Source organism: Diplotaxodon limnothrissa, linkage group LG9 (genome assembly GCF_057381915.1).
Source record: "Diplotaxodon limnothrissa isolate DT_005_m linkage group LG9, D_limnothrissa_male_GT1.1, whole genome shotgun sequence".
Taxonomy (NCBI): Eukaryota; Metazoa; Chordata; class Actinopteri; order Cichliformes; family Cichlidae; genus Diplotaxodon; species Diplotaxodon limnothrissa.
In genome coordinates, this window is record NC_140604.1 from 32,001,253 (window position 1) to 32,014,832 (window position 13,580).

Genomic DNA, 13,580 nt, shown 5'->3' on the forward strand with positions numbered 1-13,580 from the left:
CACGCGTCTTTAAATGAACTTATAAACCGAATAGATCATCAGCTTCCTGTAAAGCACAGCATCTTCCACTAATCTGCACAAAAGACAAACTCTCATCAGAAACAGGTGTTTGATTTCATCTCTCTCCATCTTTGAAAACGGTCTTATCTTGTGGAAACTGAGTCGTGACTTTGTTTTGAACCATTTTAAAAACATCTAAAATCTTCTGACACGTCTCACTCTGCAGCTCTCATTTCTCGCTTCTCTATTATACATGTTCAGGGTGGAATTTAATTCCTATACTCAGTTGAAGCTGCTCACCGATGACGACGGTGTTGTCGTCCGCGATGAGCATCTTGCTGTGGACATAGATGAGCTCAGTGACGAGCTTCCCCTCCAGATCAGTGTGAGTCCTCAGACCAGCGATGGAGATGTAGTTTATCCAGTTATCTCCCACTGCAAGCAAACACCACACAGTTACAATCACATCAGTATTTTAGCAGTTTGGGGGTTTTGATCATTGAAATTGTATAGAAAGAGCAGAAAATCCACACCGTCACCTAGTGTTTGCTCATAAGGAACCGACTGATGCGCTTCTCTGGCTAATACTATCGATTATTTATCTTACAATATAAAAGTGTGAGTTGGTGATATACAAATGAAACCGAAGTGAGCGAGGGAACTACGAATAAAATGTTCAAACCGACTCAGGTAAGAGCTTCATTGCTACAACTACAATTTACAGGAAAACATTGCTGAAGTTACTGTAACTGTAACAATCTACACTGTAACTGGAATCCCATTTTAACACTGCGCTGCAATGACTTGAATGGCATGGACGGTGTCATTTTAGGGATAAAAGGAGTTTCTGGTTACTACACAAGTTAGGACGTAGATTTCCCGCAGAAGTATAAACCAAGCTTTAGGCATTACTGCACAAATATACACGATAAACAGGATTTGAGATTAAAAGTCTATCTAAGATTCAGCTGACTGTAAATAAACTGCTTTTTTCAGAACTAATTTATTAACTTAACCCTACATATGTTAAAGGCTGTGACACAATGATGGAAAATACAGTGCATACAGTGCAAAGAGAGCTCATAGTCCCAACCAGAGCGGCTACGTGACACCCTGTAACCATCAGGGTGTTGCAGTTAGTGCTGACTTACTCTCTTTCTTGAGCTGGGAAATGATGGAGTGGTCTCCTCTGTTCATGGTCCTGCAGGGACAGAGAGACAGAGGAGGATTAGCAGCAAGTCCACATTCCACACAACACAAGGCTCTGTGTGTGTCAGCATGTTTGAACAGGAAGCGCTGCCTGTTTACTCAAGAATGTGGGCGAGAAAAAAATGCTTCAACAAAAAAAGGAACGGAGTGAAGGCACACAGCACCCACACACACGGCAGATCTAACAGGTGTGTGTGTTAAAAGGTAAGGTGTGGCAGTGGTTTAACGTGGCTCATTCTTTGTTACTTACAAACACACACACACCTGTAGTTGAAGTGCATGACAGCCTGGATGGCGCTGCCGCCTCCAGTGTTGATGTCTCCTTCAAAGCCCGGCAACAGCGGCGTCACCACATAAACACGATACGTTTTACCCGCCCTAAAAATCACACATAGAAAATCACAACATTTCAGTGTATTTATGAAGCTTTTCACAATATTTTAGACTCGTTTGTCTTTATTTGATGACATCCAATGATTGGCAGCTTTTCCCTCAACTGCAGAGTTCGCTACCAGGCTTGACACTTCAGGTGGTGATTAAACATCCATCAACTGTCCATCCGTTTGGCAACCTTATCCAAGATGCCATCAAACAAAGATCAGTGCCTCCAGGACCAGAACATCCGAAATATCCAATAGTTTGGTAGAGGGTTATATTCGCGCTTCACTCATTAAAGGCTATTTTAACGAGCTCAGTAACTTGAGAGGAGGAAGAGGTACTTCAGTCCTTCTAAACATGACTATAAAATCAAAACAATCCTCTAAATAACTGTACAACAACAAGCAGTCCGTGAATTTTCCAGAATGGACATTGTTCTTGTGCACAACTTTGACTTTGAGCCCAGGAAGTTGGTGCAAAAACGGATGTGAAGCATAAACTCAGATAAAAACGTATCTATGCGGGTAAAAAAAACCCACATCTGCTATAGTGTAAATAAAAAGATTTGATTAAGAATTTGAACTTCAAAGTGTGGCCATTTTAAAGATCTTTAAATGAATTATGCATTAATTATGCTACACATGTTTTCCTGCGTATGCATCCACTAAAGCTGGAAGGTTCATCAAAAACCCATCCTGGACTGTTTATAAACTGAAGCCACAGAGACGTCGGGGCAGGTTTGTGTTTCTGCAGGATAGAATAAACTTCCCGCCAGCAAAACATCACAGAGAGGAGAACCAAAAGGAAAGTATCCAAAGAGCTCTTTGACTGTGTCAGACCGAGTTCATCTGTTAAACATGTGGAAGGTACACAGAGCAACACAAACACTGTGTTTCTAGGAAATAATGTCACAATAAACCAGAGCGAGTGTCGAGTCCATTGGAGTGTTTTTACTCTAAACACACAGCAGCCACACAAACATCGACAAACTGTGTGTTCTTTCAGCGTTACGCTGTGTGCGTGTGCATCTGTGTTTTACCTGTACGCACGAATGATGCGCTCTGCAATCGCGTCTCCTATCTGGTTGAAAACATATTTGTTGTCGGCACAGCTGATGAAGAACTGATTCTGGGAGATAAAAACAGAAACATTCTTATATCCTGTACAAAGGTCACAAATATTTTCTGCACAGTGAAGAAAAGCGAAGTGCTCCTATGGATATCAAAGCTTCATGCTGCATACGCAGACCTGATTCTGCAAGAACATGAAGCCAAAATAAGGCTGAAGCTTTAAAAATCAAGTTGGTATCTTTCTATGTTGCAGCGTTTAGAAACAATTTCTACTTTTGTTGTTATACTTCTACTACAGGAAGGTGTTATATGTGTAAAAATGAAAACCTCTATGTAGATGAAGTGCTGGCTGTTCTTGATGACGTGAACGTAGGCATTGTGGATGGACTCTTCATGGTATTTGATGCCAGCAGACCAATCTGAAGCTGAGCGCAGGATCTGAGGGAACACAGATTAGCGATGGGAATAAGTCACAGACTCTGTTTCCTGTCACTCAGAGGAAACTTCACAGACAAGATTTATTACCTTTTTATGTTTATTTCAGCTTTTACAAAAAAGTTGGAAACTGTTCCTTGTGAACATGTTTCTATATTTGGTTATCAGCTAGTTGGCATTCCCATTTATTCCCATATTTTGATTTTATTCTGCTCAATTTTTCCATGCTGAATAACCTGATGTGGGTTAGCAAATAAATTACAAACAAATAACTATGTAGAAAATTTATAACATTTTTAACATTCCTTTTTTATGTTTTGGGAACCTCTGAACTGTATCTCAGATGATGTTTTGTTGGTTTGATTTCAGTGTGATCTTCAGCAGGTATTTTGCAGTTGAACGTGAAGCAGCTGGAATGAGAGTCAGCACCTCCAAGTCTGACCTTGTACAGTTTCCAAGTACGAGGTCTTGGTTCTCTGCCAGAAAACAGTGGATTTCTACCTCTGAGTTGGGGAAGAACCCCAAGCAAGGACAATAAAGATCTTATTCACAACTGATGTGATCCTAAACTGACCACAAGACAATGCAGTCAAACTCTACGAAGGTTATTTGATATGAATCACTGAATATTATCTTCATGGAAATGAAAGGATGTGTGTGCAAAAGGAATCGTGTACAATTGTACGATCTACTGTACAATATGAAGCGCCTTGAGGCGACTGCTGTTGTGATTTGGCGCTATATACATAAAACTGAATTGACTTGAATAGAAACATAATTGGACCTAAGGCAGAGCTCTGGGGGACGCCACGTCAGTTCAAGTGGCAAAGTTCTGGCCTAATACCGTATTTTCACAACCATAAGGCGCACTTAAAAGTCTTAGATTTTCTTCAAAAAGTACGGCGCGCCCTATAGCGCAGTGCGCCCTATGTGTTGTAAGGAGGACGTAGTAGAGAACATCATGAGAACGCTAAAGGGTGAAGTGTGTGCGTTGACTTTATTGCACATACGTGTATAAAAGAACAGGTATGTGCGTTATGCAGCACATCGTTGTTTTAACAACCCTGAAAATGGCAAAGAGACACGCTTACGAAGCACAGTTTAAACTGAAGGCCATCAGCTACGCGGAGGAACATGGAAATCGAGCAGCGGCGAGAGAATTTAAGATTAATGAATCGATGGTTCGCAAGTGGAGGAAGCTGGAAAACAAGCTCCGACAGGTCAAGAAGACGCAGCTGAGTTTCCGCGGACATAAGGCGATCATCGAGCAAAGAACAAGCGGGAGAAGCGTTTCGACGGTCACCATTCGGCTAAAAGCAGTTTCACTTTCACTTTTTATGAAACGGTGCCATTTTTCCATCCGGACCAGGACTACGGTAGCGCAGCAACTTCCAGCGGATTATAAGGAAAAGCTGGCCATCTTCCGCTCCTACTGCAGCAAACACATCGGCGACAAACACATCCAGCGATGGATGACCGATGGAGACCAGTTTCACCAAGAGTGGAAGGCAGCGCCGGGCGAGTTACGCCACAATTTGCCAATGGATTGTAGATGCTTGGGCTAACATGTCTGCTGGCACTGTTGTTCGAGCTTTCGCAAAAGCCGGCATCATTTCCGAGGAGCCGCACGGCACGGAAAGTGACTCTGACAGTGAAGAAAGTGAACCTGGCATGTTTGATGGAGATTTAGCGCAGCTGTTCAATTCAGACACAGAGGATGAGGACTTCGATGGGTTTGATTGATGATAAAAATGTGAGTACCAAACTTTGTTTTGCTCCTGCTTTATTTTTAAATACGCACACTTGTATGCTTGTGTGTTGTTGATGATGACGATTACTGGTAATAAAAATGTGAGTAAGGTACCGAACTCAGGTTTGCTCCCGCTTTATTTTTAAATACGCATACGGTACTTGTATGCGCCCTATGATCCAGTGCGCCTTATGTGTGTGTTAAATACAGTAATGGCACACATAACTGAGACTGCGCCTTTTAGCACAGTGCGTCTTATGGTCGTGAAAATACGGTAATTATAAAGCTCCTGTCTGAAAAGTGAGAAACCGGCTGATCCGGACACAACAAACTACATAATAATGTATATTACAGTATATAAACCAATGTTTGTAGCTTCAACTTTTTACAATTAATGTAAAACTAATTAATTCACCGAAGATTAAGGCACATAACTGACACCAGATGACTATTAGCTAAGCCAGCAAAAATAACAACAACCCCAAAATAGCCTACTTGGGGGTTAGTACCTCTACTAACCTGTACTTTGGTGGGGATGCAGTTGGGGACTTGGTATCGCTGTTCTCCAGCAGTGGTGTGAGACTTGGGCAGCAGATATGGGTATGACAGGGAGCGGTACTTTGGCTTCACAAGCTGGTAATGCAACAGAAAAGAGATCTCATCAACTTTTTCTTCTACAGTCATGAAAATCAAGCAGACTTTGTTTAGTGCAAGTCAGTTCAACCAGGGATCACATAATTTTTGATCACAACTTTCCCAGTTCTGTCATTTTTATTCAGACTGAAGCAGCAGCAGCATGACCCCCAACCTTAGTGAAATTCCACCGCTGGATGAAGTGTCTGGCCACATCCCGAGCTGCTTTCCCATGAACCACTGAGGCGATGTCATGCCAAGGCATTCTGGGAGTTTTGTGCCTGTCTATGAAATCTAAAGAAGCAGAAACAGGAAGTTCAGACCTAAAGAAAAGCATCCTGCATCAAGAGTGAGACCATCAATGATGTGCTTACCATCGAAAGGCTTATCTAGCTGAATCCAGTCCTTGTGCACAAAGTTGCAGTAGTCTTTCCCGTGCCAGAATCGCGTGTTCCCATGCAACTCTCTGACCCCCGCAGGCTCATTTTGCACTGGGTCAGAGGCTAAAAAACAATTGATATTGATCAATTATCTATCATCAAAAGAAGACAATGAACTATTCTTATAAAAGCTATTTCAGTGAGTTCACCCAACCTGGGGAGTTCATTTTTGACCAGTTCTTATTATACTTATTTGAAACCATTATATGGTCAATATACAATGATAACAACGGTCTCTTCTTTGAGCATTTCAGTTTTCCTGATGTTGCACCTGTGCTGTTTAAACAACGCACCATTTTCATGGTGGGATTTTCAAAGATACTGCTGCTGACAAAAATACACATCCAAGCACACACCACAGTTAAACTGTATATCAGAGATGGATGGAGTCAGCACGGTACGTGAGATTTATTGTCCAAAGTGATACAAATAAGGACCATATTTTAATAGTGGCCGTGGATCAATAGAGGCCATGAACTGATCTGGAAAGTGTTTACTGAGGTCATAGATCAAATGAAAAGTACACTTTCATACAATCAAACAAAAAAAAAGCCTGCCATTTAAAAATAGTTTTAATACCTTTACATGAGCATTGGCTTTTTATTAAATTATTAAATGTTGTTTATGTAGCGCCAATTAACAACAACAGTTCTTTCCAAGCTCCTTAGACAACAGTCACCTGAAGTCGTTTTATACATTTTTATGTGGGATAAAGATCCCACAAGTTGGACATGGACTCTTTTAACAAGCATGTAATCATTACATTAAAAAATAAAACCACCTAATTTAACACACATATCTCTTTAGGCCTAAACTGACAGTGCCAATAACACACATTCAGACACAGCAATAGATGATGTTTTTAATACTAAATGTGTTAGTCTAATGTGGTTGTATGGGGTCTGCACAGCTATTAAGGATCAAATCAGCTTCTAAATGGTTTTTCTCCCTCTGCTTGCTTCTTACAGTCTTTGAGGCTCAGGACCAGCACAGCACACATTACATCAAACTCTTACTTATCAAACTGAGTCTAGAAAAGCAGCTGCTGGACAGAGAGACATAACCTGAGTGGGAAGTATTTTGGTTTTCCAATATATTAGTAATTGTCAGTGACAATTGCTAATAACTGCAACTGTAATTATACTGCAGATCAACCTGTTTTACTTCTTGTTTCATTTGATCTTTGCTTTGGGGAACTTGTTTCTTTATTGATCGTTTCCTGCCTTCTGATATTAGAGTTGCGTTATGACTGCACTATGCAGTCACTGATGAGTTAATTCCACAAGACATCCTGTGTAAGTAAATACAAACAACGACAGTTTAATCTGCATTTCTTGAAAAATCATATCGCACAAACTTAGTTTAGAGCAGAGGTGTCTACACCAGAGGCCTGATAATGAACTAATCACTGGATTCAGGTGTGTTGACTCTGGGTGAGATCTAAAACCTGCAGGACACTGGCCCTCGAGGCCTGGAGTTACCCAGCCCTGGTTTAGAGGGTCCACACTGTCTGCACAATATATAATGAAGTCTGCAAGTTTTTGAACAGTTAAATTTGCTTTGTGTCCAAATTATTATACAAATAATCACAATGAAAAGTTCTTGAACATAGCTCTTTTTAAAAATATGCTTTCCTGACATTAATGTGTGTTGGGTGGTGGTCAGGGCTATCCAGACTGACAGGTGGGACATTGAATGTCGCCTCTCCGGTGGGGAGGGAGCCTGAGATTGTCTACTTTGAGGTCTGTTCTACAGCAAATGCAGGAAAAAAATGTTTAAGAAAGCAAATGAGTTCTTTTTGAATGATACTTGTATTCAGTGTTATATTAATATAAATGCTGCACTAGAAATTTCAAGGATTGTAAAAAAATAGTGTGATTTTTTTTAAGTTGGCACAAATTATTTTTTAATTTAGTAGAACTTGAAATGATTATCAGAGGGTAAACATTTAGTATTGTGCCAGAAACACCTGGCTATTCTTAGTACTGTATACCTGCAATGAACGTTATCTTAAGTAAACTTCACTTTGTTTTTTGAGGCAATGAGTTTGCATAGTCTTTTTAAGTTCTGGGAACTAATTCAATTTTACAGTGCAGCTTATCTTAGAGAGCCATGGAGACTCTGTCAGTGATATATGGGTGTTGAAAATGCTTCAACAGCCATTTTAAAGACATGAAACAGCAGCTGGAAGGAGGACAGGACATAGAGGCTGCAAGCAGACTGAACTCCACTCACCCTGTTTGCACTACAATCACTTCACCTACCCGCCAGGCTGGAGGCTCATTTCAAAAACATATTCATACGGTCAACTGTATCAGATGTGCAAACAAAGAGAAGAAGCAACAGCAGGGGTGATTTTTCTGCCCTTATTGTTTAATTTGCATCACGTTCCCTGTGATATGACATCAGCAGGATTAACGTAGATGAACGTGGCAAACAAACAAAATGCCTCCTGCAGCTAAAAACACAAAGCCTGCAGCAGCTGTTTTACTGCAGGAACGAAACACGCTCAGAAACGTGTTTGTTTAAAAAAATAAATAAATGGAGTGAAAGTGATTATTAAAGGGAAAATCTGAAACAGGCCACAATCAGACTGAGCTGTGAGTTATTTAAGAGAAGGCTGGTTGATTCCTTATCATTAAACTCACAAATACACGTTTTCACCCTCTGTGTGTGCGTTTTTTCCCCTTACTCCCCCATTTCTTAGCTTTTTTTGACGTTTATGAATGTATTCATGCTCTCAGCTCACTGCGTGTGCAGGTGCAATGGACTAGATAACAGCACTGAGAACCTTTGGTCGTTTGATCAAAACGTGTTATTGCATGCCCTTGTATACAGCCCCACAATGTTTCTGTTTCAATGTCTCCAATGCATACACCATGTATATAGTTCACTCACATATATGTATATATGTACACATACATATTGCTTTTTATTTTTCCCTCGTTGTATATTGTTTTCTCTTTTTTTTTTTTTTTTTTACTTTTGCACCTTTGTAGTCCAGCTACCCAATTTCGCTGTGCAAGAAACTGCACAGTGACAATAAAAAGCTCCAAGTCTCTCTAAGTCAGTCGATCGGGAACATTAAACTGTGACTTTTGAGTGAGATTTTAGTTTTGTTTAGAAAATCAACGGGACTTATGGTTCACATAGAGGCCCGTTAGGTGGAAGCATTAAATCAGGTCTGTTAATGCTTGCTTGTTAGTGATAACTCATACAGTAGCGACTGCATTGGCACACAAAAATTTCTACTAATTGTTTTCCTGGTATAACATTTATTCTTTTGATTAAATGTCGTGTCTTAATTAAAGTTAAATAAAAAAATAGAAGCTTAGATTGACCTTTGACAAACAGAATCAAATGTCAGTCAAGCTGAAACCACAGCAAAGCACACTGCAAAACAGGCGATCTAGCAGCCACCCTGCCTCCAACTCACCAGCCTGGCACAGGCCGAGCGGTATGGCCACCCTCGGCTCTGACAGCCTGCCGGGGATCAGAGCCTGATGGCTGCTGATGCTGTCAGACCAACCTAAACGCAGCGCCCATGAAAACACACATCAAATCACCTTCTTCCCTCTAAGCAGGAGCATTTGAGTTCATGTTAATTAATAACACCTCATTAATTACAGGTTAATTTCAGCTGTTCTTGATGCAGTTCTGACGGCCACATAATACGAGAGACTGACGAGACCGAGGCAGATAAAAAAGCATCAGCACGAATGCCACCATCAAATATGATGAAAACAATGGAAGAAATGTTTTAATTTAACAAAAAGAGAGTAAAGAAATAGCTAACAAGAAAGAATGCATGTATTGATTTAATAAAGATAAACAGATAATAATAAATGTTCTTATTAAAGTAATAGAAAGAAAGGAAATAAAAAAATAAATAAAATAAAAGCAAGGAATAAATAAACCTAGTAAAAATTTACATTTTAAGATGAAATGTATTTAAAAGAGATTAACATAGAAAGACAAAAAACAACCTAAACTAATAGTTTTAGATTCATTTGTCTTTAATTCCTGTTTTCTATTTCATTAATCTTTGCAAAGTTTTATGGGGGCAAAGCTGATGCTTTGATTATTGATGATTACCTCACTCTGTCACCTATCATCTTCCATAGCACTGTCATTCCCAAAATGGCATGAATCGTACACCAGTAACACACAGTACTGTTTACCTAACCCATGTGTCGGCAACCTCCAACATCAAAAGAGCCACTTTAGATCATCCTATGAAACTACATTTAAAAAGAGCAGCATGTGATGGAGACATGGAGGCAGCAGATACCAATATCATTAGCCGATAGAGTCCCATGTGGCTCACAGTCTGTCTTACCATGCCTAAGCTAACGTAAACAAATTGCATCTGTTCCATCAAAACGTTGTGAAAATACTGAAGGCAAGGATGAAAACACAACATAATTTAAGCGCCGGTGAGCAAAAATCTTTTATTTTTGCAGAGACACACACTCTGCACATAAAGTCGACTAAGCAGTTTTTGTTTTTTTAAAGTGAAAGTACACCCATGCACCCTGACATAAGCGTGTTCTGTGCATCTGCTGTGTTGTGCATGCACTTTTGCGAAACTCACACTCTTCGTGCTCCAGGTCGCTGTCGCTATCGGGATGGGCCAGCCCGTGTTTCTGCAGGTGTCTTCTGATGCTCATCCTGGTCCTCCTCAACCTCCCGTGACTCTTTAGCCTTGGCTGGTCCATCGAGTCTGCCACAGTGAATACGCCTTCTCCGTTGCTCTGGGAAAACGTACCACTGCCGTTGGCTTGGGCAGCCATGCTGGGAGAGGCAGCTGCAGCCTAATAAACAGTAATAAAACAGATGTATTATCACTCTTGTGCTGCTTTCTTTAATGTAAGTCTGATCCAGTTAATTCAGTTAATTTATATTAATTATGACTATTAGGTTCATTTTTAGATCATTTTCCCTCTGTTCTTTTTGGGTTTTTAATATTTTTTACTAAGAAAAGTTTTTAAAAGGTTATTCAGTTGATAGAAAGCTTGGTTAGAAGAAGACTTTGAGCAGCAGATCACTCTATCAGAAACATAAAAGTTGGAGTAGGCATTTGTGATATTGTGGCTAAGAGTGTTATTAATTTGAGAGGCCCTAGAATGGTTCCCTGGGGAACACCCTTGGTTATAAGGAGGTTAATTAGCACCTAATATCAGAACATGGGAGGAGGGTTCTAAACACCTGTCTGGGTATGTTTCTGTGCAGGGTTTTCTCAATGTGAGCAGAGCATTAATTCCTTTAGTCTATTTGAAAGAAACGAGATAAGTATCTGTGGAGAGTGATGATGGGAAAATAGGTCTATAAAATGTTTTGATTCTTGCACAAAGTGACACTAAATTGAAGAAGTAACCTGCTCCAAGTGAGAGAGCGTCACACTCCCAACATCGGTGAGCCGGTGTTCCCTGTCATCCCAACGTCCATAAGCAAGGTCAATCCCACCCACAAAGGCCACCGACTGATCAATGACGATGATCTTCTCATGATGTGCCCACAGGTACACAGCGGAGGAGACGTGGTCTGGGTGGCGCATCACCTGGTGAACAAAATATCCCAAAATTTAGAGAAGAAATGCAACGTTTCAGCCATTATGAACCTGCAGAAGGCCTTTACACTTGTGTACTTGCCTTGATGTTGGGGTGGAGGCGCAGCAGTGTTCTCTTGCTGTATCCTGAGTTAATGCCCAGAGCTAACTCCACCTCCTTGTAGAGCATCACAAAGATTCGAACTCCTTGTTGCTGTGGAGGAGAGCAGGGAAACAATGAATCAGGACACAACCTTAAATTTAGCTTTCGGATGAAATAAGAGGGAAAAATACTTTGTATTATATCAATATGGAGAAATTGACATGACAGCTTTACTTTTGCTATAAAAACTAAGAAAAACGTCCTTCTTACCGCTTTGCGTTTTAGTATGCAGTCGAGACGCCATCGGTTTCCTTCAACAACTGGCCTTTTCAAAAAGATCTCTGGACTCAGCCTGCGGGACGAAACAGGCCAAAAAGGTTTTTCCCCTCAGTTCACTCTCACTGTTACGCTTCCTCCTCCTTTCCTTTCATTCATCTTTTCTGTTCCTTACTTTGCTTGTTTTCTGGTTTCCCTTTTCTCTTTCCCTTTACTTCCTCTCTAGCTAATCCAGAAGCATACCAGTAGACTTAAAACTGCGGACTCCGGCCTCCAGGATACTTGATTACACTTACACACACTTATTTTTTTATATACATATATATTAGGGGTGCAACGATACACAAAATTCACGGTTCGGTTCGGTTCGATACTTTGGTGTCACGGTTCGATATTTTTTCGATACAAAAAAAATGTTCATGCCTTTTTAATTTGTCATTTATTAAAATTATAAATATATATTTTAACTCAAAAGTACAGTTTTTAAATTTAACCCTAACCCTTGTGCGTGTTTTTTATTTTGACAGCGAATGCGCACCTGCGGACCACTTATGTGCAGCCCCGGTTATTTAGCTCGTCATATTGCAGCCACAGAAATTATTTTGTCCATGAAACCATAAAGCTGCACTTTCTTTTTGCCTTATAGTCTGATTTGTCATAACTTCTCCTGCTGCTTTTACACACGCACTCACATAAGCTCAGCGATTCTCTGCGCGATCAACCTCTCACATGTTTAAGCTTGCTGCGGGAGATTTCACTTGTCATGTTTGCATAGTAAGCTAACGATTAATAAGACGATGTCAGAGGAATTGGTGCACAAATTATCATCACTCACAGATCAGTGCTGTCGCTCTCTATACACAGTTCGCACGATTGCAAAGTGAAAGCAAAAAAACAAGCGCAAATTCAAACGCGATTTCAATATGTCACATATTGACAGTGGCTCACCGATGCCAATGACATAATTACCCAGCTACATTTCTGAAAGAATGCAAAAGCATTGACATATATTTTTCCTACAATAGCCCGACGGGCAGGGAAGAGATAGATTTTGGTAGCCCGACTGGAAAAATCGCTAGCTCCGGGACGTCGGGCTAACGATATTGCGAGCCCTGTATCTGATTGAGGAATCACTCATATTTGGAAAAGAGAGTTTATTACAGAGAAATGTCTCTTTCCAAAATAAAAGCTATACTATCCGCTTCTTCTGGGCTATATTCTCAGCAGCATAAGGAGAATCATGTGCTAACAGCTGTCTAAATGACTCGGCTAAAGTTAGTAGCATGCTTGTTGTTTTTGTCTTTGCACTAGGATGATGTCGGCGTAAATGTGCAGTCATATTCGTTGTGTTCCCACTAGTGCTTTCAGGTTAATCTCGTTGAAATGACCTTAACGCCACAACACGGCAAATCTCCGTTAACGAGCTACCGCCGATCGCCCCGTGCATGGGGCTAGACGGCCAACACGTTAACGAGCTAACTGCGCTAACACACTAGTTCACACCAATATAATTGAGCATTGCATGGCACATCCAACATACTGTTTTACTTTAGTCCATGACTCGCTTACCTTCAGGGTCATACGTCACATGAAAACCAAAATAATTCCAAACGCCAGATCTGAATGAGGGTGGGGGAGGTCCATGTTGTAAGGAGAGCTTAACTTCTGTCTCGCTAGCTTGCCCTGCGCTCTTCCTTCTGACTATGCTGTCTGTGTGGAGCGCTCAGTGGATCTGCGC

General features: G+C 40.7%; 1 protein-coding gene across 1 annotated transcript in view; it reads right to left on the bottom strand.

Annotated features, from left to right (window-relative positions):
- LOC146625880 (phospholipase D1-like) overlaps positions 1–13,580 on the bottom strand; it is a 49,859-nt gene that overhangs the window by 2,918 nt on the left and 33,361 nt on the right. The window contains exons 12-24 of the mRNA XM_085362526.1: positions 11,837–11,918; positions 11,567–11,677; positions 11,293–11,475; positions 10,510–10,729; positions 9,352–9,444; positions 5,850–5,978; positions 5,651–5,769; positions 5,362–5,475; positions 2,985–3,095; positions 2,627–2,715; positions 1,474–1,587; positions 1,152–1,201; positions 301–435 (exon numbers count right to left, since the gene is read on the bottom strand). Coding sequence (XP_085218652.1) covers positions 301–435; positions 1,152–1,201; positions 1,474–1,587; positions 2,627–2,715; positions 2,985–3,095; positions 5,362–5,475; positions 5,651–5,769; positions 5,850–5,978; positions 9,352–9,444; positions 10,510–10,729; positions 11,293–11,475; positions 11,567–11,677; positions 11,837–11,918 — 1,550 coding nt within the window. The remainder of the gene's footprint in view (positions 1–300; positions 436–1,151; positions 1,202–1,473; positions 1,588–2,626; positions 2,716–2,984; positions 3,096–5,361; positions 5,476–5,650; positions 5,770–5,849; positions 5,979–9,351; positions 9,445–10,509; positions 10,730–11,292; positions 11,476–11,566; positions 11,678–11,836; positions 11,919–13,580) is intronic.